Source organism: Pelodiscus sinensis, chromosome 6, assembly GCF_049634645.1.
Source record: "Pelodiscus sinensis isolate JC-2024 chromosome 6, ASM4963464v1, whole genome shotgun sequence".
In the NCBI taxonomy this organism is placed as follows: Eukaryota; Metazoa; Chordata; order Testudines; family Trionychidae; genus Pelodiscus; species Pelodiscus sinensis.
Window position 1 is genome coordinate 70,286,255 of NC_134716.1, and position 26,736 is coordinate 70,312,990.

The 26,736-nt window shown below is 40.8% G+C and overlaps 1 protein-coding gene across 1 annotated transcript in view; it reads right to left on the reverse strand.

Annotated features, from left to right (window-relative positions):
- Positions 1-486: 486 nt before the first annotated feature.
- Positions 487-26,736, reverse strand: part of LNPEP (leucyl and cystinyl aminopeptidase) — a 90,068-nt gene continuing 63,818 nt past the window's right edge. Inside the window, exons 9-18 of the mRNA XM_075932096.1 lie at positions 22,073-22,204; positions 20,035-20,195; positions 19,204-19,292; positions 15,337-15,520; positions 14,351-14,507; positions 11,804-11,988; positions 10,892-11,053; positions 8,615-8,755; positions 7,764-7,845; positions 487-6,208 (exon numbers count right to left, since the gene is read on the reverse strand). Of these exons, the coding sequence (XP_075788211.1) occupies positions 6,077-6,208; positions 7,764-7,845; positions 8,615-8,755; positions 10,892-11,053; positions 11,804-11,988; positions 14,351-14,507; positions 15,337-15,520; positions 19,204-19,292; positions 20,035-20,195; positions 22,073-22,204 (1,425 nt within the window). The 3' untranslated portion in view covers positions 487-6,076. The remainder of the gene's footprint in view (positions 6,209-7,763; positions 7,846-8,614; positions 8,756-10,891; positions 11,054-11,803; positions 11,989-14,350; positions 14,508-15,336; positions 15,521-19,203; positions 19,293-20,034; positions 20,196-22,072; positions 22,205-26,736) is intronic.

Here is a 26,736-nt window from a genome sequence, read left to right on the forward strand (position 1 = left end):
GTTTAAAAGGATGTCTAAAAATTGGAGGAGAGGGTACAGTTTAGTTCATCAAAAAGATTGAGGGGTGACTTGATTACAGGGTACAAATGCCTTCATTGGGATAAAATATTGGATCCTAAAATGCTCTTGAATCTAGAAGAAACAGGCAAAACAAGAAACAATGTCTGGAAGCTGAAGCCAGATACATTCAAATTAGAAAATCAGGCATAATTTTTTCCAAAGAGAAGGAGATTAACCACTGGAAAAAACTACCAAGAGAAGTGAGTGGAAATGCCAGAGATGGAGAATCAAAATTGGATGCTTTTTCTGGAAGATAACTTGTGATTTACCAAAGGTATCAACACTGGGGTAATGGTTAAAATTTAATGGCTGGTAAGGAGTAAGACTAAATGTTCCAATGTTGTCTTCCAGCTTTAAAAGGCCATGAAAACAATTAAAAATAACCACACACTAAAGAGTTACCAGTATTAAAAAGAATGAGAGCAATTTGTATTTAAATACTTTATTTTCTTCTCACAAAAGCAACAGTGTTTGCATTATACATGCCTTTTTGTCAGTGCCCATTATATGCAAACAAATGTATCTGAAAATAAGTTCCCCCCCCCCTTACAAGTGAAACAAAACAGATCTGCTTATGTGTGTACATTATATACACACTCTTTTCAAAAATCCTCTATCTAAAGGCAAATATTGTACAATCTGGAATTTCATCACCCAATCTCACACATGTAATGCATTGTACTTCTCTCCTAACTATTTTAGAAATATTCAAATGTTATCCCTGCAAGTCCTTACAATATCTAACTTTTCCAAAATAATTTGAAAGTATCATTCTTCAGGGCTACTTAACTTTATGAAGACTGGAAAACAGGACTAATCTGATTGCAAGTTTAGCTGTGGTTTGAAGCAGTTTGCTCTCAGAATACTCCATTCTCTAATTCATTGACTAGAAAATATTATTAATCTTTAATAATGCAATCCAAATTTGAACGTATTTAAATCCTTTCAAGTTTCAACCCTTTAATAAATATTTTACTGTAATTTGCTAAATGTCACTATGATCAACTCAAAAAGATGACTTCCTCTCACACTAATGAAAATTAAGTCATCATATATAAAATTGTATTTCTACTACAGCAGCAGATTTAAACAACAGGAAAACTAGAAGTTTAAATTCTTTATCAATATGACCTGAGAGTTTAACGTGGTAAGTTACATCCTTTTAAAACCTTTCCAAAAATCATGAGAATCCATGCTTCATTTAAAAATTCAAAAAAACTGAACTAAATCTTATAACATTTAGTAGTATCTTTAAAAAAAATCAAATAAATAATGTAAAAGTAAGTTTACTTGTGCATTTTTTTCTTCTATACAATAGAGCCAAAATGTGAGAGAACATTTACTGTGTGATGGGGGTAAATTAACTACATGAAACCTGATTCAGAAATACACAAAGAAAGCCAACATACAATTCCGGATGCATGAAATTCATACAAAAATGTATGGTTAATGAAGCAGCATTGTTTTAAATTTCAGAGTGCAAAGAAAGATAACATCTTCCAGCAATGGGGCAGGGAGGAGGAAGAAGGGAGTCGATCTGTGGGAAAGGAATGTTCATCTAATACAGAACAGGTGAAAGATATGTACTCATAAAGCAGGATTCACTTCAAGGGTCAGACTTGCATGCCAAAGAGAAAATGCCTCAAAATGTTGCAAGATGTTGTGAGCAAGAAAAAGGTAAATATTTCTATGGCAAAATCCATCCCTTCAGCCCTGCCAGGTACAAAATTAACCAATTAATATCATTCCTAGAGCTAAAGAGAGCTATTCAGATTGGCAATACAATAATATTCTAGAAAAGGTGAAAGCATTTTATGAAAACAGGATTTTATAAACTAAAATGTAGAGTCAATTCAATTCAGTCGTGATGAAGTCCCTACTAGACTGGTATTATTGCTTACAGAAGCATATGCAACCTTGCTTGTAAAGTGAGATATTGGAAGAGATTAGATTGTGTAAGTTTTGAAGTACAATTCTCTATGAAACATACTTTCAATGAACACAGGAACCCACATTACTTTCCAAATTGAATGTGCAGTAATATCTCCAATTCCACATACATTAGTATGGACTGAATGAAAACAGCTCTATAATTCATGCCATAGGAAGGCTATTCTAGATACTGGTGTTTTCAACTTTCCCATCAGCAGACAGGTGACTATTTGGAGGATGAGAATGTGCTTGCAGAAATTAGCTCTGAAGGACAGCGGCAGAGGGATACAGACAAGAGAGCACACTAAGGCTTGAAATAGGTGACTGAGAATTTGAGTTACAGCATCTCTCAGAACTACTTTGTTAGTGTGAATGGGGACAAGACTGGGAATGCAAATAAAACAATATGGTAGGGGTTAATACATATAAAAATAAAAGCCTATGGGCTACTACAAATTGCCACACAACTCAAAGCATTTGAGGAGTGGGAAACAAAAGTATCGTCGACCTCTAATAGAACATAAATAGCATTAACATCTCTTGCTTAAAGAATAAAAATATGCCAGATTTGAAACTGGAGTTTTACTGACCCACTGGAATAAAAGGGAGTCCATCCTTTTTGCAAGCTCCAGCTAGCATATGATTTTGTATATTACTGTAATATAATCCATAAGGCACACAGACTGTTGCTACAATCAGATATAAACAGTCACATATGATCCATTTCAAGCTCCTTCTCTCATCATAGCCTGATTCTTTTCAAACGGAATAAATTTAAGAAGCCAAAATCTCATGAATGATAAATACAAGTTTTAGAATTAAACAAATTTGCAATTTTAATAAAAATCAAAGCTACATAGCATGCAAAGGCTGTTTTCCAGGGGTAAAGTTAAAAATCTCATTAATTATCATAATTTTTCCCTGTTAGGTTAATTTTATATATGAAATGTTAGGGAGAAAAAAACCCAGACAATACATAGCTATACGTAATCCATGGTTTCCTTAAAATTAGGTTTTTAGATGTCACAGTTAAATATTATTTATAATGAGATGACCTCAAAGTACCAACACTACAATAACACAAAAGCTTTCAAGAGGACAAGCTAGGGAATTTCACTGGACCTAAACAGAGAGACTCCAACTAAAATATATGTTCAACAAAACTGATCTCACAGAGAGCGAGGTGGCCTCAATGTGCTGGTGTTTGTCTAGTAGCTTTTCAGTGGGACTTTCCTTTCTTTTAGAAACAAAATAAAGACAATATCCAAGTCCTATACAGCATGTTGTTCCATAACGTTTGCCTGTAAAGTATTACGGAATCTTAACGAGAGATTTTTTTGCTACAGTGTGTGGTTTTTTTTACGGAAGTAGCGGTATAGCCACAGATGGGCCTGAGTGGCCCGTGGCCCACCCACTTTGCTCTAAACCCACCCTTCCGGGGATTACCCTGTACTGACCCGGCGCTCTGGCTGGGGTGTGCAGCCAGGGCTTACCCCCATCCCTTCTGTCCTGCTTCCCCTTGCTCCCCATTCTTGCCTACTCTTCTGTCTACACCACTGACTGGAAGATTAAAAAAAACAGGCAAGATCTACTCATTTAACATAAAACATGCAATGTCTTGATACTTAGCAGTGACAATTCTCCTCAAATCCCACTGAGCTCTGGAAGAGAGAAGGATTCTTGGTGATTCTCAGTATGAGAGCCTGATCCAACTCTTAAGTCAAGGAAAAGCTTCTCAGTGATTTCAGTTATTGTCCACAGAACACACTCCAGAGAAGGAGAGGTGATATCGAACATATTCACAAAAGTGATGTTTAGGTAGCAAAAAAGATGAAAAACCTCAGTGCATTGAGGAGCAAAATGAAATTCCTTGCATTGATGTTTTTTGGTTTTGGACTTTTAAAGCCATGATTTTCCAAACTCCTTTTTTTCAGTTTTTACTGTATTTTTTACTCTAAAAATGGAAGTGCATGATATATCCTAGTACAGACTATATTGCCAGTAATACATTTAAGCTCAATGGTAGAACATTTTAAAAATTCCAGAGTTGGGAATGAGGGGATTAATTGCCACTTTACATATTACATTCATCATCTTTGCTTCTGTCAAGGGGGAAAATTAGAACAGGAAAATGGAAAAGGAAGAGAACCAGGGTGTACAAGCACACAAAGAAGAATATTCAAGGATGTAACTAACAGTAACTGGGCAGGGGGGTGAGGAACAACACTGCACAGAGCAGTTAGCACAAGTGATCACAGAGCACAATGAATTAAGATTCCATCTAGTTAAATTACGGATGAGGAATATAAATCCACTTTCAGTGCATGCAAAATGCATTCATTTCCATGGGCTGTTTCTATACCCAGGAGTACCACCATTCTTTTTCAAGGTTAGAACTGCAGAAGTCCTTTTTAAAAAATGACTATTGTCGAATTTTTAGGAAAATACTTCCTCAAACTTTTGTCAGAGAAGCACAAAACATGGAAATGAAACTGCACAAGTTTATATGGTTTAGTACATACCTACTAATGAAAAGCCAACACATACTATAATTTTTAGTGGCCAGTTTTCAATCACCAACCTACATCTCTGGAATACTACTGCCACAATTTGCAGGTGAAAGAGTCAGGGTTTTTTTAAACAGAGACTATATTAAAATTGTGATATTCAAAGTCAAAAGCTGATGATGACTGAAAATAGTCTTCCCATCTTTTGGAGAAATAATTTATCTCAGAGCTTACCTCCAAACAAAATTTGCACTGGTTCAATTTAAAGCCATGCCATTAACTGATGCAACTTTAAAAAAAATCCAAACACTAGTTTGAAACTTGTTATATCAATTTGTCTGTAAGTGAAAATTTTGACGACACAAACTAACATGAGATTAGCCAGCTTTAAAACAGGCATAAAAATTTCTACACAATCTCTCTCTCTCTACCGCTTTAACTAAACAGGTATAAAAACCATCTCTTTAGTTAAAGACGTACAACTCTGTTTACACCAGGCCTCAAAAAGGGCCTTTATTGTGAACAGCATTAGAAACAAAAAAAGGCACATTGTACAGTGGCTATCTTGCCCTTTAGTCTGCCAAGCCTGAATTTAGGCCACTTGTTTCTAGAACAAGTTTTAGACTTTGTCCCCTTATCCAAAGTTCCACACTGTTACAACAAGTAAGCATTACAGAATAAGCAATGTATGCAAATCTAACTAGTGACACTGAAAAGTTAAGTGAAGAATATAAAGACTGACCCAAACAAAACATCTGACACACATGTACCAATGCAGGCCCTTCACAAGGTGGAGTGGTGAAAAGGATCAGTAGTCAGTTCACCACCGAAACTAGCCTGAAACAGCTTCCTATAGCATGGAGAGAGGGGAGCAGGAAAGAGGGCTGTTGCTCAGACATCAACAAATTAATATTAACACAGTCTAGAAAATGAAAGTGTAACCTTTAGAAGTGCCTAACTGGTTAGGAACATACTCCCCATTGACTCAGAGGGACATGTGTTCCCAAGTCACTGAGGTGCTTTTGAAAATCCCTTCCCTCCTAAAACATTAATATTTTATATTTGGCTTTGTTTTTTCATAGAATATCAGTAGCGCCTGGCCACTTATTGGACAAAATGCATATTATAACAACATCTTCTGTTTTTATAATGCTTAGAAAAAACTGATAATCAAAAGCTAAATCCAAAGGTTTTGCATAAAGATCACGGATTAGCTAGCGCTTTGCAAAGAAAAAGCATCTCATGGCAGTTCTTCCTTTGTTGCTCTCTTTTTGAATTTCTACCCAGGGTTGAGGAGGATAGGACAGGTTTTCAAATATAAAAGTACTGTACGTATTAGTTATTTATGCATCTGATTGGTCTATAGACGAACAGTTCCAGAATAAATAAGTATCTACATCTGGCCCACAAATGACCAAAAGAAAAACAAACTTAGGTGAGATGTGCCCTGAGCTAACTATAACCCCTAATAGTGCAAACAAAGTTGCAGCGATGCCCGGTTTCACCCTGGCTTTTGCAAAAGCAACAGTTCACAAGCTCTCTTAATGGCTAGCACGCACACTGTGACATTGTGTTCTCTACAGCCATTGCTGCAGCATCTTCAAGTTTGTCATCATCCACTTAATATTCAGCTGAATTGTTTCAATAGCCTCTCTGACGCAACGAAGTTCAGAACTCTTCTCCGATTTGGACTCAAAGAAAGTCTTAACCTGCAGAGTGAGGAAAATGTGCATTTCAGGCTGAGAAACTTAGGCAGCTTCCAAGTTAAAAGTGAGCCACCTGCCTGACCTTCTCCCCACCCCCGCCGACTCCAGCACAAAGCAGTAATCATCCACATTCAAATAGTTGGCAAATCACACAAGAGAAGGTTGCTGAAAAAAAGAAAAGCAATTACAGTTCCTGGGAACTTAGCAATAGCCTGGGTAGCTTCAGTAAATTTCAACAAGAAATTCTGTACCTTGGGTGGAATTTCACTCAAAGCACAATCAAGCTGTAAGTGTACACACAAGCAGTGGGTATAATAGGCCAGTGGGGGCTAAGCCTCCCCCTGTGGCGCAGCTGACAGCCCACTCTCGGAGTACCTGGATGCTGGGGCTACGGTGGCCCCATCTGCACTCCACCTCAAATCCTCCTCCTACCTTTCTGCCTAGCCTGTGCTCCACATCTTCCTGTCCCTGCACCATCCCTGCTGCCTGCCATATTGTTCCTCTTCGACATGCAACAGTGACCAAGCAGACGGGGACTCAAGGGAGTGGGAGGACTCAGCAAGTGGTGGGTGAGGGTCCTCCATGTGAGCAGGGACTCAAGGGGTGGGGGTGGGGCGCTGGCTGAGCAAAAGTGGGGCCTTGGAGGAAGCTTCTGGCAATCGGGCCAGGCTCCCAAAATACTGCAGCCACACACTGCTCATGGTCTTACAGCACTCAGAAAAAATAGCTTTCTGGAGAAGTCTTCTGTTGCGACCAATGTGATTGCCTAAAGTGATTCTATCTTGAATTCTTTGAAAATCCACTTATCACTAGGGTACTTGACACAACGAAGTACGTAAATACTAAAGCACATGAAAATAAATTCAGTATACACCAGATTTGCACACACCACGCAGGCATGTTTTTGCCTGGGCATCTTTAACGATTTTGACCTTTAACTGTTTCCCCCAGAAGTTGACAGTTTACTTTAGAAGCTGAAGTGGCTTCTGTGCTGATTTCTACTCTTCAAAGCCTGTGGAGTAGAAGATGTGGCTAAAGGAAAGGGGGAAGACAGAGGTAGCACCTCTGAAGCTGGCTGATCTGCTACTGCTAGAATGACCTCTAAAGGCAGCTGACAGCCAAAGAAAAATGCAATGACTTTTAGGCTGCTCTATCATACTACAGACCTGACTAGTGTCAGCCGATCTGGAATCAGAAAAAAAGAAGCCACAAGATCAAATGCAGCCTGCTAAGTTCATACAATCGGAGACAAGTAATCTTCTCTAACATGGATGATAGACTTTTTTGTACTCTGCCCACTGGAGCACTCTGCAAGACTGCTGGATTATATTCTCAGCACTGCCACAGATTTTCCACCTAATCTTAGGCAAGTCACTTCTCTGCAACTATTTTCCCTTTGTATAGGATAGGGATAGTAACAGTTACACACTATTGAAAAGAATCTTGAAATCGATGGTGAGATGCACTATGCACAAGAAAGGTATTGCACCAATAGCAAATTAAAAGAATTTTCTCGGTGAAAGCCAATACTTAGGAAATATTACTTCATACCACCAACCTCAACTAGATGGGCCTCTGTTGAGAACTGAGAGGTTGACACAGTAACAATATTCTGGATAGTGTATGACCCCACGTGGAACCTGAAACATGGAAGAAAAACATAAAGGAAGAAAATTTGAGATAATCAGTTTATGAAGCTAGTTCCCTTCATATGCTTTTTTTAAAAAAAGCTTTATGCAACAAAGCATAACGTTTTCTTAAAAACCCATTAAGTAATTTTCAAACATGATTTTTTTATACTGATGATCATATTGAGTTATTCTGTCAAAGAATAACAATGTTTTGTAGGGAAAAACAGCTTAAAGACGTAACACTTGCAACAAGCTGTGATGCTTCCAGAAAAGTGCATTTTTCCTCCTCTCCCCCCCCCCCCCCCACACACACACACAGTTTCAGTGTCTCCAAAAAGAAATGATGCAGGCTCAAAGAACACATTTTTAATCTGTTTCAAAGCATGCTGTGACCACTGTGGACACAAGATATTATTTATTCACTGTGGACTGAAGGAACAACATATGCTCCATTAACAGTTTCATAACCTTGTCAGAATACCTTTTATTAAAGGCATGATAATATTTTCTTAGCCAGGGTAACTGATGTGGGAGCCTAAGTCTCCTTGTTAAAAAAACAAAAAAACAAAAAAAACACCACAAAGAAAAACAAACACAACACACAAAACAAAACCTCACACAATGGGAATTAGCTACCTAAGTCATATTTTGAGATGAGGAACTTGAACTTCTGAAAATTGTATTCAATGTTATTCCCCGTCCCCCTTACAGAAAAATAATAATGCACAGAAAATGCAGCACCTAACATATTATGCTAATAATTAAAGAACAAACTTACTTCTGTATAAGATTTTCCCAGTTTTCTTTGACAAAGTCCCAGGCTAACAAGTGGCCAGGTAGACTTTGGCTAACAGTTGCTATGATATGTGAAAGTTCCTGTGACCTGATGAAGTCTCCTTCCAGGCTTGTCTGCATTAACCTAAGTAACAAAATGGATCTAGTCAACTCAAAACAGTTATACAAACATTTCACATCTAGACTGCCATGGCTTTCATAGGTTACTTTAGCCAATTAGAATAGAGTATATGGTTGGTCAGAAGCTACTTACAGATACCATTTCAGGTAAGAAACCAGATTTACTCAACTATCAGAGTCAGTACTGCAAATTTCATTAATTTTGGTTTCCAAATGCCTTACATGGGCCCCAATCCCACAAAGTACTGAATAGCTTCAGCATCCATTTAATTCCCATCAAAATGCCAGTGGCTCAGTGACTTTTGCATGGTCATAAGGAGAAATAAAATTCACTGGTAATCAGATAAGAAACTACTCTAATCCCACAGCACAACAATCACAGAAACTTTACATAGTGTCTGATGTACCTTCAGAGGTCTGATGATAGACCTCTGAAGTAGTCAGGGACTATACAGTAGCTCTAGGTTTTGGGATAAGGTACCTATTACATCCTGCATAAAACATGTTCAAGCTTTTATCCACAAACAAATGCTATCTGAACTCTTGGTTCCGTGTTCTGAAATAAGCCTGTACTTTGAAGCCATCACAGTACTTCTGATCTAAAGCAACTCCACACCATTCTTCCAAGAGTGCAAAACTTTCAAGCTTTATTCTCCTTTCACTGTACATTCTAAGCAGTGTAATTGCTAGGAATGTTAAAATAAGGTTAATTTACCAATCAAGTAATTGATAAAAATGTTATCAACTTCTTGATAGGGGAAGGCAGCCTGGCTCAGTCCTGACTTATGCCAGATCCAGGACCAAACCCTGCTGTGGCTCAGCAATTTAAAAGGCAGTAGGAGCTAGGCAGTGGCTGCCTGGGCTAGCTGCAGATAGGGGCTGCTGCTGGAGGCAGAAGCATGGGGGAGCAGGTGGCACTGTGGACCCGGTGCTGGGGGGAACTGGCTTTTAAGCCAGCTCCCCCCAAACTGGTTCGTGCTTCCCGCCTGCCGCCCCCCTCCCCCCGCCTTTGATACAGAGGCAGCAAGAGGGCAGAGGCATGCAAGTAGTCAACTTGACTAACCCATAAGGCAAGGCTTATCAGTTTGTCTACTACTCACTTGCACCCCTAGTAACTGCACTGACTTCTATGAAGTTTCTATTAATTTCCACCATCGTAAGTGAAAGGAGTATAAAGATCTTTGTGTTTGAACATATGGAATCCTGTTTCTGATGTGTGTGTTTGCTTCTATTATTCTGTTTGTAAAAGTAAAATCTCAGATAATTAGAGTTGGAAGAGACCTCAAGAGGTCATCTAGTCCAACTTCCTAACTTAAAGTTGAGCCAACTCCACCTAAATCATCCCAGCCAGGACTTGGGCAAGCATGGTCTTTAAAACCTCTAGGAATGGAGATTCTACCACCTCCCTAAGCAACCCATTCAAGTGCTTCATCGCTCTTAGGCCATGTCTAGACTGCATTGCTATGTTGGGATACTAGAAGTATCCCAAAATAGCAACGCCATGTGTCCAAGGAACACGTATGCTATTTCGAAAAAATACTCAAAATAGCAGATGTGCTCTTTTGCCATCCCTGTAAACCTCGTTCTAGGAGGAATATGGGATGGCTTGAAAGAGCACTTTAATTTCAAAATTAAATAAAAAAAAGATACGCAATTTGCATATTGCTAATTGAATATCTTTTTTCAATTTTACTGAGCAGTCTAGATGTAGCCTTAGTGAAACAGTTCCCCCCACCCCCAATATTCAATCTAGACCTCCCCCAGTGCAATTTGAGACCATCGCTTCTTGTTCAGAAGCCTACTAAAGTCTTACCAGTACTAGCCAATGTTTGTACTCAGTGTTAAAAAAAAATACCCACGCTGGACTGAAATATCAAGGGGGAAGTTTCTGCATTACATAATATATTGAGACAAGGTCAGGGAGGTAAAAAAACTTTTATTGGACCAATTTCTGTTGAGAAAAGGGACAAGCTTTTGAGCTGAACGTGGCTGTAAGCAGAGCTCTGTATGACTTAAAAGCTTGTTTCCCCAACAGAAATTGGTCCAATAAATATTCCTCTTCCCTCTCCCCTGCACCATTCTCTCATATTCTGGAACCAACAAAAATACACCACCATCTAGTCTTTTGGCATTTTCATACCAGATCAGTTTTCTAACATCTTCCGTGCTGGCTAGAGCCTCAAGCATTTTGTACTTCTCGGCTTCAGAAACTGAAGATGTGTACATGCTTAGAAGGAACTCCCACCCATCGTTACTTTTTGCTCCTGTTGTGAATACAGTCTTCATAACATCAGTAGGAAGACTATATAAAAAAACAAAAAAGAACAAAAAACGAAACAAGAACAGCCTTTGAGACAGCATGGAAAAAAACACCACATAAAAGCTTTAGGTAAACAACAACAGGCAATGTGTCTTGCTAAAGCACTTAATTTGATAGTAATACAGGTTCAAATTCTCTAGTCCAGCACCCTCTGGTCTGATAACATGCACAGTCCGGCATGGTTGTACTTTGCTGGATGCTGACTTTGCATGGGTGTGGCCAAGTTTCCCTCCGTTACATAAAGCTTGTTTACAGCCACCACTCCTGGCTCTCGGTGTTATGTGCTGTTATTTAGCTCTAATTTACTCGTAAATGTCTTCTCAGAGCCCAGTAAGCAGTGGAAGTGTTGCTTGACAATATTGACCTCCTGGGGTCCAACAAATTCTCTGGTTTAGCACCAGCCAGGTCTTGAGGGTGCTGGACTAGAGGTTCAACTATAGTAGTTTTATAGGACCCGAGGGCCATTGCTCAGATTCTAGGCAACAGGAGAAGGCTGAGTTGCAGAATACATGGAATCATAGTTAATCATGCAAAAGGCTCAGACATGCTATGATGCAACAAAATTTTAATTTCTCAGGAGTCTTATGCCATGATACAATTGGAGGAAATGCAGTAAAAACTGCTGAATAAAGCACAGTCTCAATGGCCAAAACTAATTAGGATCTTTCTTCAAAACCATGGTGGAAAAGTGATAGAAATATATAAATGTGCTCAGTCTAGTTTGTGCTTTACCTCTTTGTGCCATTGGAAGCCTTCCAGTCCTCAAACAGCTTAGTGGCAGTGGTGTTACATTTTCCCAAATGATAGGAACAGGCAAAGGCAAGCACAGTGGACCGCAACTCTCGTTCAGATAAGGTCCCATTATCAGTCCAAGTCTGTTGATCAATTTTGCTTCCAAGTAGCTTTTCAACTCTGCCCTAGATGAAAGATCGTGAGTGATACCAAGACATGTTACATTGCTCAGACAGCAATCCATAAGCAAGATGGGGTATATGTCTACACTACAACGTTATTTCAAAATATCTTATTTCAAAATAGCTATTTTGAAATAGCTTATTTCGAAATAACGCATCTACTCACAAAATGCATTTTGAAATAGCTTTTTGCTATTTTGAAATAGCGCATCCACACTGAGTGGATGCTGAATTGCATTTAAGGCCAGAACCAGGTCCGGCAGGGCATCAGGTCAGGAGTTACTTTGTGTGGCTGCTGCCTGAGGCTATCTGAGGCCTGTGCTTAAAGGGACCCCCCCCCCCCCCCCCGGAAAGCCAGTTCTCAGGTCTCCCTGCTTGCTTGCCTACCTCGATGAGGGACAGCAAAGCATTTTGTCTCCGCATGCTCTGGTTGCCCTCACTAGGGACACCACAGCACTCTGCAACATGGAGCCAGAGCTGCCCCTGGGCACTCTGGTGCTTCTTGTGGACACGTTGCTGTGAGCCTGGCTGCACTTTCTGTAGGCTGCCATCCGAGAGGTCCAGCGGGGGGCTGTCAGTATCCAGGAGGCCCTGAAGGACAGCTTCCACTCTGAGGAGCACTAACAGCCTCCCTGGTCTGCCCCACTGGGGGCTTGTGCCTCATTCCTCCCTCACATCCTTCCACTTACCCCTCCCTAACCCCCTTCCTGATATAAAATAAAATACATGCATTTTCATGAACACAAACTCTCTTTATTCAACAAAACTGGGGGAAGGGGCAAGAGGAATGAAATTCTGGTGAGACTGGGGAAAGGAAGAGAGGGTGGGAGAGGGGAGGGGGAAACCTGGGAGGAGGGAGCTGGAAGGGGGAAGCAAAGGGAAGAACAGGGAAGGGGAAGCTCAGGACTCAGGGTTGAGGGTCTCGACGGACCAACTTGATTTTCATGCAGACCTGCTCCTGGGTTGGCCTTTGGTGGCCAGGCTGGCAGCTATCCTGCCTTAGACGGCTGCGTTCCTCCATCTAGTGCAGAGATCATGGACATTGGGGGCATCCCCCCCAAACCTGAATAAGGTCCACGATCTCCACCCTGGACCAGGAAGGCGTCCGCCTTCTCCGGGCTCTGGCAGGCTTCTGGAACATGCAGACTGCTCCTGGGGAGAGGTGGAGGGCTGGTTGCCAGTGGCTTGCTGGCTCATGTTTTGGGGCCACTGGGTCAGGGGCAGTGACTGCTGGCTCTGGGCTGGCAGGCTTGGAGTTGGCACAGGCACTGTGGCCAGAGTCAACCCCTTTAAGGGCTCCGGGGAGGGAGAGGAGTGTTCTTGGTTGAGGCTGAAGTGGTCACCAGGGCACCCTGGGAAGTCTGGAGGCCCCCTATTTCAAAGTAAGTGTCTACACAGCACTTATTTCAATAGCTATTTCGAATTTGGCGTTATTCCTTGTGGAATGAGGTTTACCAAATTCAAAATAAGTTATTTTGAAATAATGGCTGTTATTTGCTGTGTAGACATACCCATGAACAGGGCTTGCTGAACCGCGGTGAGCTCTGCTCGCCAGCCACGCTGTCCAGCGATCTGTGCATGCGCACATCGCCCGAATCCGGCTCTTCCGGGTTACAATCTACTCACCACAGGCGAGTAGATTGTATTATTTGTTGAGCCCTGCCCATAAACAACTAGCAGTAATGATTGTGTAATGGAAGAGATGTACAGGGATTTGGCATGACATGATACTCAATCAAGTGCTATCTAAAAGGCAGTTAAAGCCATTGAAGGGTCTTCTATTGGTTTACAAGTTTATGCTGCATATCATGCAATCACTTTGTTTACCAATTTAAAGAGCCAGCATGAGAAAAAAGAATGTTGCTAATGGCTGATATGCTAATATTTGTGTTAGAAATTATGTTTAGAGGAGCCGGATGAAACTGTCATATTCTAGACACACTAGCCATCATCAAGAACTTTTGAAATAGCAAAATTTGGTGTTTTCTCCCCATTTCTGTAGCATACAAGGACCTGGATTTTAAAGTTTATTATTAAATATCAATTGCAGTAGCACCTAAAGGACCCAATCATGGACCAGCCTACGTTGTTCCTCCCCCCTCCCACACACACACACACACACACACACACACACACACACAATGCTAGGTGCTAGACACAGAACAAGAAAAACAGACCTGCCTCAAAGTAACTGCTAACCTTTATTACTGAAGACAGACTGACAAAGGAACCTTACAAATATAAGGCAAGCCAATGAGATTCCTGAATGTTTGTCCATCAGAGTTTGACCAGAGAATGCATCTGTGAATCAGTGTCATAGGAAAACATTTCAAACACCCATGTAGAGAAAAAGAGGAAGACCTACCACTACTCTTGCAGCAAGATCTTGCATTCCTCTTTTTTCTATGAGGCCATAGATGACACTCAGTTGGAACAGAGCTTGAGTGATTGGCGCAGCTTCATTCTCTTTCACAATGTAATCAAGCAGATTAAAGGCCTTCAACAGAGACACCTTGCCTACTCTAAAGAGACCAAAGAACACAAAAAAAATTAAAATGGACTCAAACAGACTTTCTGGCTAAACAGAAAGCTTAAGAATAGCATCTACCTTGGTGAAACTATAATACCCTGGATTACATTTTTAAAAAGAAAGAAAAAATATCATGAGCTGGAAGCAAATGGAAGTAAAAATATATGAAGTGTTATTGTTCTTTTAATACAATGATGACAGCAATCAGACCTTCCATTAAGGGGAAGAATTAAAATAAAAGGCAGCATGGTGATAAGTGAAAGAAAGAAAGTGAAATTATTCAGAGTAAGGAAGCAGCTGTCACAGAAAGGCCACCCAGAATTCTCCACCTCATTCCAGTCATGGTTCCAACAAAGGGGTATATAATGAAAGCAAGCTGTTAAAAAGTTTGTCAGAAGCAACTAGTTTATTTCTCACAAGTGTAGCTGATACTTGAATTTTAAAAGAACAAAAATCACAAGGCATTTCTCTCAGACATAATGAACATGTTGTCCTCCACTCTGACAGAATTAGTAAGTGTCCTTTACAAAAGAAAGGGATGAATGACGACATTAAATGAATGGAGATCAACATCTAATGTTTTATCATTGATACTGAAATATCAATGATAAAAGACTAGATGTTGATCTCCATTCATTTAATGATGTATCAATACATAATAATAATTAATAACAATAATCCAATGATATCAAATACTGAACTTACAAAAAAATTATCTTCAAAGCATTCTTCCCCTCCCGCCATGCTCTTAAGTATAATCATGTGTCTTGCAATAACTTAACATTTTAAAAAGCCATATTTCCTCCCAGGACAAGAATTACCCCACAAGGGTGAAGATACTGTTGATCAGGTGGGCTCGGTCTTTGGCACTCAGAGCAGTGGGATCTCTTTTCAACTGGTCAATAAGAGTTTCCCAGCCATCTTCAGCATAGTGCACGATATAATAACCATCCATGTCCACATTGAACTTCACCCACTTCACCTCCTCCTGAAGTTCAATGGTAGCTAATGGGGAGAGAAAGATTTTTAAATCCTATTTTCTAATTATAAGTGTTTAAAGTATAAGTGTTTGGGCCCAGCTTCCCCAAAAGATCATATGTAACTGGGTAGGTCAGTCTGCTGTTGAATGTTTGAGGGTTGGGTCATATCTAGTATTGCCAATTTGGCAAGCATGAGTCTAATCAAACTGTTGCGTTTCATTCACTGTCTTGGCAATTTCAAAGCTGTGAACCATACAAGTGACACCTTTTTCTTCAGTGGGATAAACTCTACTCAGTTCAACCCACACAACCCAAATAAATTCAGGAGGCCACTTCTCTTCCCAGCTACAGCTAGAGATAATATTGGAGCTGGAAGCTCCCTGGTCATGAAAAGGAGCAGCATGGTGGTTTGCAGGAAGGCCCCTTAACTCTGAATTGTTCTCTTCTCCTATTCCCTCTATTTGGGCTGACCAAGATAGCTGGGACATCATCATTTGTCTAGAATTAAAACTAAGAACGTAAATAAAATCAGGAGACAGAAATAGGGATGTGTGGGACTAGTCGATGATCCGATAAGCATATGCTTATCGGATAGTCAACAAGCTAGTCGACTAGTCGCTCCCTTCCCCCCCTCCCGCCTCTATCAGAAAGAGGCAGCAAAGGGGGGGGGGGGGGAAGAGGAGGAGTGGGTACTTCAAAGTGGCAGGGCCTCAAGGAGCCTGGGGCCAGAACTTGGGCTTCATGTGGTGCTGCTGCTTTGAAACGCCGTGTGCAACCTGGGACCAGCTAGGGTGACCCCAAGCTGCACACGGTGTTTAAAAGTGGCAACGCCGCATGGAGTCTGGGGTCAGCGGGGGAGTCCCCTGCGGACCCCAGGCTCCAAAGGGCACTGCCGCTTTGAAATGCCACATGGAACCTGACACTGGCTTCCCCACGGTGTTTCAAAGTGGCAGCACTGCACTGAGCCTGGGGTCAGCGGAGGAGTCCTAAGGCGGAGGCGCCCTATTGACTAATCAAATAGTCGATGCAAAATGCATCTGGTTCTAAAGAAAAAAATAGGCACAAAATACGTGGAGAAGAAAACAGACTTCTCACCGCAGAGTTGTGGCCACATGATCTTGACCTCAGGCCCATAGATGCATGTGCAGCACCTGCAATCCCACATGTGGGTTGTGGATCAGTCAGTGTTGTAAATGATCCATCAGTTCCATCTCATCCCCAAATCCCTCTTGCACGCATTAGCAGAAGGAATGCCCTCGGAGAACAGCTGCTCAGTACATGGGAGTTTTGGATCTCTTAATGTATCCATCATACTGATTTCAATACCCATTAGATCTATTGCTCCTCTAGGCTTTCACACTTTAGTACCGAACACAACACCATCACCAATACTGCATACCAACACTGCCTGAATATACATCTAAGCCTTCTAGATGAGGAGACATTTAGAAAAAGACCACAAATAAATCTTGCTAAAACGAGCAACCCAGACTTATCAGTATTGCAGAGGGCTACCTGGAGAAAAATACTGAATAGTGTGTGTCTGTTAGTTGAAAAGTTCCATGATGTAAAGGCAAATAGATGGAGGGGGACTAGCAGAGCTGCAAGATAATGGTAATGTGCTGTTACCAGATAGAATGGAAGGCAGGCAGACAGGCAAGCAGTGCAAAACTATTCCACACAACTCACATATGTGGTTCCCCTCCCTCATTTCCTGAAGTAACCTGGGAATGTATATGACAAAAAAAGGCATACTACACAAGTAGCTATTATCTGTCAATCTGACTACTTGGTTGGCTAATAGCTGCGACAAAGTAAAGGACATGCACTCAAGTTAACATCTTGGTTTTGAAACTATAATAAAGAATGAAACTGTCCGACACACAGAACAGAATTTGTTGGGGGGAAAAGTCAACATAGTTTCTGTAAAGGGAAATCATGCCTCGCTAATCTACTAGTGTTCTTTGAGGGGGCCAGCAAGCATGTGTACAAGTGGGATCCAGTGGATCTAGTATACTTAGATTTGACAAGGTCCCTCACCAAAGGCTCTTAAGTAAAGTAAGTTGTCATGAGATAAGAGGGAAGGTCCTTTTCATGGATTGATTACTGATTAAACAACAGGAAACAAAGAGACAGAATAAATGGTAAGTTTTCAGAGTGGAGAGAGGTAACTAGTGGGGTCCCCCCAAAGGTCTGCCCTGGGACCTAATCTATTCAACTTATTTATAAATGATCCGAAGAAAGGGGTAAACAGTGAGGTGGCAATATTTGCAGATGACACCAAACTGCTCAAGATAGTTAAAACCAAAGCAGATTATGAAGAGCTTCAAAAATGCATGTAGATGGCTCCTTTTCACGGAAAAAGCCTCTTGCACAAAAACAGAGCCTCATTAATTATGCAAATGAGGCAAAGTGATATTCCACGCTTTGCCTCATTTGCATATTTTTTGCACAAAACGGGGTGTGAGGGGTGTGACAGGGCGCATGCCCTGCACTGGCCCTTTAAGACCAGGACTCAGGCCCGGAGCCGGGGCTAGAAAGAAAGAGGCCAGATGGAGCTATTTGGGGCTAGAGAGAGCCCAGCTGGCAAGCAACAAGGGCAGCACGATTGGCTGGTAGAAGCCAGCCGTAATTATTAGGGCGAGTGAGAGCCCAGCTGGCACGTATATATAGAGAAGCCCAGGTTGCTTGTGGGGAGAGCTAGTAGAGAGCTGACTGCAGAGGAGGCAGGAGCTCCTTGGAGGGAAACAAGCTGGGGAGGGCCAGCAATAGCTGGAGGAGGGCCAGCCAAGGCTCCCCTGGCTAGGGGCTGGAGGCAAAGCCCTGGGTTGGAGGCGGACCTTGATGCAGCCTAGGTAAGCAGGGCAGTGGAGACAACCCCGATGCCTATGATGAGCAACCCATACAGACTGTAACGTACCCTGCGAGGGGCTATATGAGGACAGTCAGGGGGCACTGAGGCGCACTGGGGGTGTGAACCCCTGACACGGGGGTAGTGTAGACATAGCCTTCAAGATTAGTAAGGTATGATTTTCCCTTTACAGAAACCATGGTGACTTTTCCCAAACCAATTATGTTTATCTGTGTGTTTGACAATTTTATTCTTTACTGTAGTTTCAATTAATTTGCTAGACTGCCATACTCTGGAACATTAAAAAATGTTATGTCAAAACAAACTAGACCAACAACAAAGGGTGGCATACACCTCTTCACAGTTATGTTGGCTACATCAGTCTCCCAGGGCTGAATCCCTTAAGGACACATTGCTTGGAGCCCACTCTTTACTTCTTCAAGACTCCTCTCTCCAACCTGGCAGCTTGAAAAGATGACCAGGTCCTGTTTATTCCTTATATTGTCATGACAAAATTAATACACTCTTGACATCATGACCCCTGTATGCTAATTACTCCAGGCACACTTAGCACTCTGTGGTGTCTGTGTTTGATAGTACCACTGATTCCTAACTACATCCTTATGTAGTAGTGAAAGCCTAAAGCAACCATGCCTATAGAAGTCATTAAATTACACTGTTCTCTGTTTCCCTATGGGTATCATTCCCGGTTATGTTCTCCTCTGCAATTATTTCATACTATTAATGACCTTAACTTCAAACTCTACTTAGGTGCATGCAAATGACTGATCATCCACAAAAGTGGAGTAACCTGCTTTCACTGTATAACCTGGATACACAGGGTTCAAGTTACATACCTGATTTCTGGTCCAATAAATATGAATAAGGACAGAATAAAGAGCTGCAGTTGCTAGTTTTGTAGGAGAGAGGAATATGCCACAGATAACTGTAAGACAAAAATATTTTTTCAAATTTATTACATGAAGACTAGACTACTGTAATAATTCTCATCCAATACAATCAGTTTAGCTGCTTGTTTGATTTGTTAAAAACTGCTTACATATATTACATTATTTTGTTGTTGAAATTCCATTAAGAAATTATATCCCCCTCCCCCCACACCTTTGTAAACATCACATATCTGAAAGATTCACTATTTTTATCTTCATAAAATCATAGAATACTAGAACTGGAAGAGATTTTGAGAGGTCATCAAGTCCAGTCACCTGCCTTCATGGCAGGAGCAAGCACCATTTTAGATCATCCTTGACGTATGTTCGCCTCGAAAGGCAGATTCCACAACCTCCCTAGACAATTTGTTCCAGTGTTTAACCACCCTGAAAGTTAGCAAGTTTTTCCTAATGTCCAACCTAAAACTCCCTTGATGCAATTTAAGCCCATTGTTTCTTGTCCTACCATCAGAGGTTAAGGAGAAAAAAATTATTCATTAATTTATTATGAACTCTATGCTAAGAAAAAAGTGAGATTTAGTTTAATCACTGAGCTGGAAGCAAACAGCAAATAAATACCTCTGTGTACCGCTGCATCTCATTTCTTTACTACTACCTGCTTTTACAGATGCCTACTGGAGCTCTGAATGAGTCAAACTGCAAGTAATATGCACTCTGACTACAGTTCAGTTGCATGAAAGTAAGAGAGCGATTTTCTGAGGGCTGGAGGAGAATAACCTTGCATCTGAAGTCCAATTTTCTGATTCCGGACTGCGCAAGAATCTCTCCTGATGGATAAATAGAGTCTTTCCTTTTCTTCTAATGGTTACTAAGGGAAATCCTTTCTGTAGAATCCAGGTTTTCATCAGTCTTTTTACATCTAATGTTCCATTTGTGACCTGTAAAAGAAAGACATTGAATTTCAACAGGAAGATAATGACTTTGTTGTTACTTATTGCCATTCTCTCCTCAGCTGGCCACACAAAAGCCATCTTGAAACTAGTGCAAAAGTAAGTAGGAGGTTATGCACAGTGGTCAGCCTACTGGAACATCTTGCAGGACCAGGCTCTCAAAGAAAATGAAGTGTATCACTATTTGAGTCACCTATATCACTTGGTATTCCACCTCTCTTCTCCAGCTGCTCTCGCTGTTCAGATGAAATTCAAGTTACTGGTCTAAGCCTCCAACGATCTATATAGCTTACACTTTGGGGAAAGTTCTATATAATTGAATAAAAAATCCAATAGAATTATTTATCTAAGGGAAATAATTCTCTGTAAAGAGCATAGGTTAAAGTTTCTAGGGAAAGTTTAAGAAAGAATGATGAATGAGCTCTTTATTTTTAGATTTGGACTGACTCTAGAATGGCACTTCCCAGTTACCATTCTCTCCAACCTCTCTTCCTCGCAACCCCTCCCTGTTTGACTAAACTCTCCCTCATGCTCAGTGGAGTCTTTCCTAGATTTTCAAATCTTCTCTGGCTCAATCTGCCTCCACCTTCCACTTTCTTCGCAAAATATACTTTCACTGCCAAGAGATCTACTAAGCCTACTTCACCAACCACTGGTAAATAAAAAAAATAATGATACAGGAAGCCCCCGGGTTACATCAAGCCGACTTACGTCAGATCCCTAGTTACGAACGGGGGGGAGGGGGGGGCGCAGCTAGTGTGGGGTGCCTCCCCCACTGTCGCCGCGGGGGGTGCTTTCCCCCCAGCAGACCAGGGAGACGTGTCCATGTCTGTACAGTATCTTGCTGCTCTAGACTATCTAGGCACCATGCTAGCCAACATAAATTTAGAGCCATTGACACCCCTTTCCTTCCTCCCCTGCCACAAAAAAGAATCCCAGGAAATCGCTGAAGTCAAAGTGATGGTCTTAAAAATTAATAGCTGAATTTTTTAGCTTGCTAATAGTGATCTGTGTTCTTATCTGGCTTCTATCATTAGTGTCTCCCAAATCCAATAAAAGCTGAAAGGACTTCAAGGGAAATAATTTATCTTTCCTCACATAGGAGATGACCAAAAAGTGCATTTATTTTAGGTTTTTCTTTTAAATGCTTTAAAGAGTGCCTCCGCTTCTCCTTTACTCCAATTCTTAAGGTTATTGTGGGAGTCTAGAAAAGAAATGGATTTCATATTTTGCTCCAAAAGATAATGATGTTTATGATCAAAAGGAAACTAGATTTTATAACTGGAATTTTCAGAAGTACTCAGCTTTGACCTAACTGTTCCCACTGAAATAAATGAAGCGTTAGGTCAATGGTGAGTATTTTGACAAGTCTAATCCTATAAGCATACTTGGAGGTACTGCTGTTCAATTTTGCCTCTGTGCTGGGGCCAAAATGCTACAGATGTTTAAATACATGGGTAACAATAATCATCAGTTTAGTCAATACTGACATCAGTGGGATAGTCATGTGAGTGAAGTTATGCATATGCTTAAGTGTCTGTAGGCTGAGGAACTATTGCACAACTGTATCAATATGATAGTTATGGTTGTGCATGCCTTCCCCATTGCACTCATGCATTCTTCTTAAAGTAACATGGGAGCAGAGGGGTTAGCTGGTATGAGAGGCTTTCTTCTAGGCAAAAGTGTTGCACATCTCTACACAGAATTTTGGAAAGAGTCATCCTGAGCAGAGTAACTGATATACAAGGTCTTCTCATTATATGGTCTTTATATTAGTGCTTATAAGAAAATAAAACATTGCTTTGCTTTTCACATTTCTAATACATCATGCAAAACACAGAACTAACAACAACCAAGATGGTTACCTTATTCATACTATCCCATAAATCATCGCTCCTGGTAGATCCATAGCTGTGATTATGCAAATAATTCTGAATCCCAGCTTGAAAAGTATCATGTTCAATATACTTTTTCAACATCAGCAAAAGGGAAGCTCCCTAAAAGTAAGTAAGAGGAAAAAAGTTTAAAAACCTAATTCAGAAGCATGCACAGATTACAAGACTGTCACTACCCCTAGCTTTAGAAGATCATTTAGGAGAGAATGATTGAACTTCTGGCCTAAGGAGTTTAGTTTGAATGCAATTATTTTTACAATTTAAACTGCATGGGAAAATGTTTACTGATTTAAAAAAAATTAAGTTTCACTGATATTAACTTAGTTAAAAAGACTTTCCAATTATTACCATATGAAAGAAATAGTTTTCTGGTGGATGTATCATTGATGGTTGTCAGATTTCATTAACAGCATTAGGAGTTGTACCTTGCAAGAGCTGGTGTTAAATACCCATATGTCAGCAACTAAACCAGAACAATATAGCCAAAAGCAATCAGAAAAGAAAGTGAGATATGTCAGTAAATGAAAACAGGAAAGAGAAATGTCCACAAGTATATTTACATACATTGCTTATTTAAAAGCTTGAAAAGCACATGAAAATATTTTGTAAAATAAGCCTTTCACACTGTAAGTCTGCACAGAGCTGAATATTACTTTTAGATCTGTTTCCATCAGTGAAGTCATGGAGCAAATCATGACTGGACAGAACAGTGGTTTTACTCAGTTGAAAACTACAATTCTCTGTGGAAACATTTCTACATCACAGCTACCTTGTAAATAAGGGTGTGTCTAAATTACACCCCTCTGCCAACAAAGGGATGTAGATTAGGCACATCACTATTGCAAAGGAAGCGGGGATTTAAATATCCTGTGCTTCATTTGAATAGAAATGGCCACCACTTTTTGCTGACGCTGCACTTTGCTGGCAAAAAGCAGCAGTCTAGACGGGGATCGGTCTTTTCCAGCCAATCCCTTCTGCCTCGTGCAACGAGGTTTACAGAATCTGTTGGAAAATGCTTTCCTTGTAGACCGATCCCTGTCTAGACTGCCACTTTTTTGTCGTCAAAGTGCCACGGCAGCAAAAAGCGGCGGCCATTTCAATTCAAATGAAGCATGGGATATTTAAATCCCTGCTTCCTTTGCAACAGCGATGTGCCTAATCTACATCCCTCTGTCGGCAGAGGGGTGTAGTTTAGACACACCTTAAGTAAACGAAGGACAGACAGATTGCAGCTAAAGTGACATTGACCTTGAATAGCTTAAAGATGTACTTCACACTGTTGGTACCAAACAACATACTGGATGGAGAAAGAAAAACTGAAAGACCCCGGGGAACTCTAGCTATTTAAAATTTGAGCAACATTACAATATTGGCAGTCTTCGCTTTTTGGCATGCATGCATTTGTGCTTTGGATGTGGCTTTATTTACACTAGTTCATGAAAAAATGAGCAATGTGTCTTCAGCGGTTTGTTCTACTAGCATTTTCTTGTTTTAAGCAGATAATCCTGTGGCATAGAGTCTGTGCTCCCGACTTAGAGCTGTGAGAGAGTTAGTCTCAGGCTTACTATACTAGATCTGGAGGGTCGGTTTAAGGTACACAATTCCAGCTACATAAACAATATAGCTGGAGTTGATATACCTTAAGCTGAGTTTAGCATTGTCTGCAGCAAGAGCCAACACTCCTGTCTGCTTTCCTAGTATTCTATGATTCTGTAACTGGAAGGAGCCTCGAGAGATCAAGTTCAGTCCGCTACCTTCACAGCAGGGCCAAGCACCAAGCACCATCTCACAGGTAGATGTCTGTCTAACCTGCTCGTAAATATCTCCAGTGATGGAGATTCCACAGCCTCCTTAGGCAACTTATTCCAGAGTTTAACCACCCAGACAGTAAGGAAGCTTTTCCTAATGTCCAATCTAAACCTCCCTTGCTGCAGTTTAAGCCCATTGCTTTTTATCCTATCTCGCCCTTCTACTGAGAGGAGTATTGGTGCAGACCAGACACACCCTCAGCATTTGATTTAGCTAAATCAAATGCCAGAAGATTAATCTCTGGCACAGCAAGTGGAGACATGACATCAGTTTCTGGTCCCCTTGTGCTCCTGAGAGTCAGAGCAGACTGGAGACCTTCCCAAATAGGCCACAAACCAGTCAACGGAGCACTTCAGCTGCTAATTTAGCCAGCCAGAAGCCTCAGGAGCAAAACCCTACTGATACCCCAGCTCTTGCTATGTCCCAATCAGTCCCCAGCCTAACACACAGGTGAAGGGTTATAAAACCCAATCTCACCTACCCCAAACTGGTTCTTCTGGTCCCAAGAAACCAGCCACAGGTCCCAATAAATATACACTCTGGATCTTACCCACAAGATCACGCAGAGCCAATCCTTTAGAATCTAAAATCTAAAGGTTTATTACTAAAAGAAAGAAAAGCATTAGAGGAAGGTTGTGAAGGAGATTATATTACATGCATCGAATCACCAAGTTCTCAGGCTCTTAGATGTTATAAACTGCTATCTTATAAGTCTCTGGTGTACATCCTATGTCCGGATAGGTCCACTGTTCTTTCCAGCTCATTGTTCCCTGCAAGACTGCATCTGGGATCAGAAGCTGAACTGAAGACAAGATGGAGGGTGCCACATGGCACTCTCCTGGCATCCTCCTGGCCAGAACAGGATGCATGGCCAAGTGACCTATCTCTGTTTCACATGCTGGCAGCCATTATGCCCTGGCTGGTTTGCAGGTATCAGTCATATTCCTGAGGTATGTACTGGCACCTAGAGATTCATTGTCTCCTTGCTAATTAGCATAGCCACTGGCTGAACATTCTTTGCCTTTTGCTTTAACTCAGACAGAGAATTTTCCAGTATCAACACAGAGTACATATTTATAACTCCACATACATATATTATACAAGTACATGAATAGCACATACAGAATCAGTAGAACATAAGCTTTCATGTGACACCTCACACGGCCCCTTTTGTATAGACTTTTGGGGCACCCCACCCCCCATGGGTGCAGCAATGACCTTTAAAATCCAATAATGTGACAGGGGTCATAGTGGATCACAAGCTAAATATGAGTCAACAGTGTGACACTGTTGCAAAAAAAGCCAACACGATTCTGGGATGCATTAACAGGAGCGTTGTGAACAAGACACGAGAAATCATTCTTCCGCTCTACTCTGCACTGGTTAGGCCTCAACTGAAGTATTGTGTTCAGTTCTGGGCACTACATTTCAAGAAAGATGCGGAAAATTTTGAGAAGGTCCAGAGAAGAGCAACAAAAAATGATCAAAGGTCTAGAAAACATGAGCTATGAGGCAAGGCTGAAGGAATTGGGCTTGTTTAGTTTGGAAGAGAAGACTGAGAGGGGATATGATAGCAGTTTTCAGGTATCTAAAAGGGTGTCACAGGGTGGAGGGGGTAAAATTGTTCTTTCGCCTTTGACGATAGGACCAGAAGCAATAGGCTTAAATTGCAGCAAGGGAGGTTTAGGTTGGACAGTAGGAAAAACTTCCTGTCAGGGTGGTTAAACACTAGAATAAATTGCATAGGGAGGTTGTGGAATATTCATCATTGGAGATAGTTAAGAGCAGTTTGGATAGACATCTATCAGGGATGATCTAGATGGTGCTTGTTTCTGCCGTGAGGGCAGGGGACTGGACTTGAAGATCTCCCGAGGTCCCTTCCAGTTCTAATATTCTATGATTCTATGATTAAAGCAAAGTTTTCCAATGCAATCTTAGGCCCTGATCCAAAGACCACTGAATTCATTGGTCTTTCCATGAAATTCAATAAGTTTTAGATCATGGCATTAAAGCATGGGATTTAAATATCAAATAAAAACACCCAGTTAAAAAAACCCACCTTCTTTTCTCTGAAGATATCCTAGTGAAAGTTCTTAGCTTTGTTATTGAACCCCTTAAAAGTAAGATCTTTATTAAGAAGGTGTACAATCATAATCTGGAAGCCCAAGACAACATCTGGATTCTATTTGGCACTGTGAAGCTCCTGTCAAACAACTTAGGGACAGATGCCAATCAGAACCTTGCAGGCAAGGCAGCTTGAAAGTTACATGCTTTTGTGCTGCCACTTGAGAGAATGGCCATCTGCTTCAATTGTAATGCTCCAATTGGCATCTGAGAGAGTGATTTTTAAGCTCTGTAACTATTTAAAAATAAAAAGGAATACAAAAAAGTCTTTCATAAGGCCCTAGCTACCTCCCTCCACTCCCCAAAAGCATAAATATTAAGAAGTCTAAGTCAAAAGTTAAGGAACAATCTTTCTTGCTTTTAAGTTATCAGTGTGGAATGCTACACAGAGAATGCTAGAAGTGGAAAGAAACAAAATAACAGTTTAGTAAATTTAAATATTTGTGTAAGCCATGGTGGTGTTAATATTTGGGTTTATTTTTATATTCTGGTAAACTGGAGTCGTGTACAGAAACTATTGAGAAGGAGGAAGTTAAGGGACGCAGTGTTCCCTCTAACATTTTCTATCCTTTCGTGGGTTGAAACACCAATATTGAGGGAGTGTGTGGATGTGCACCACCAATGCAAACAAAACACATACATACAAAGTATTTACATATTTTAAACAGTCTGAGTGGAAGAAAATATATTCAAACAAAACA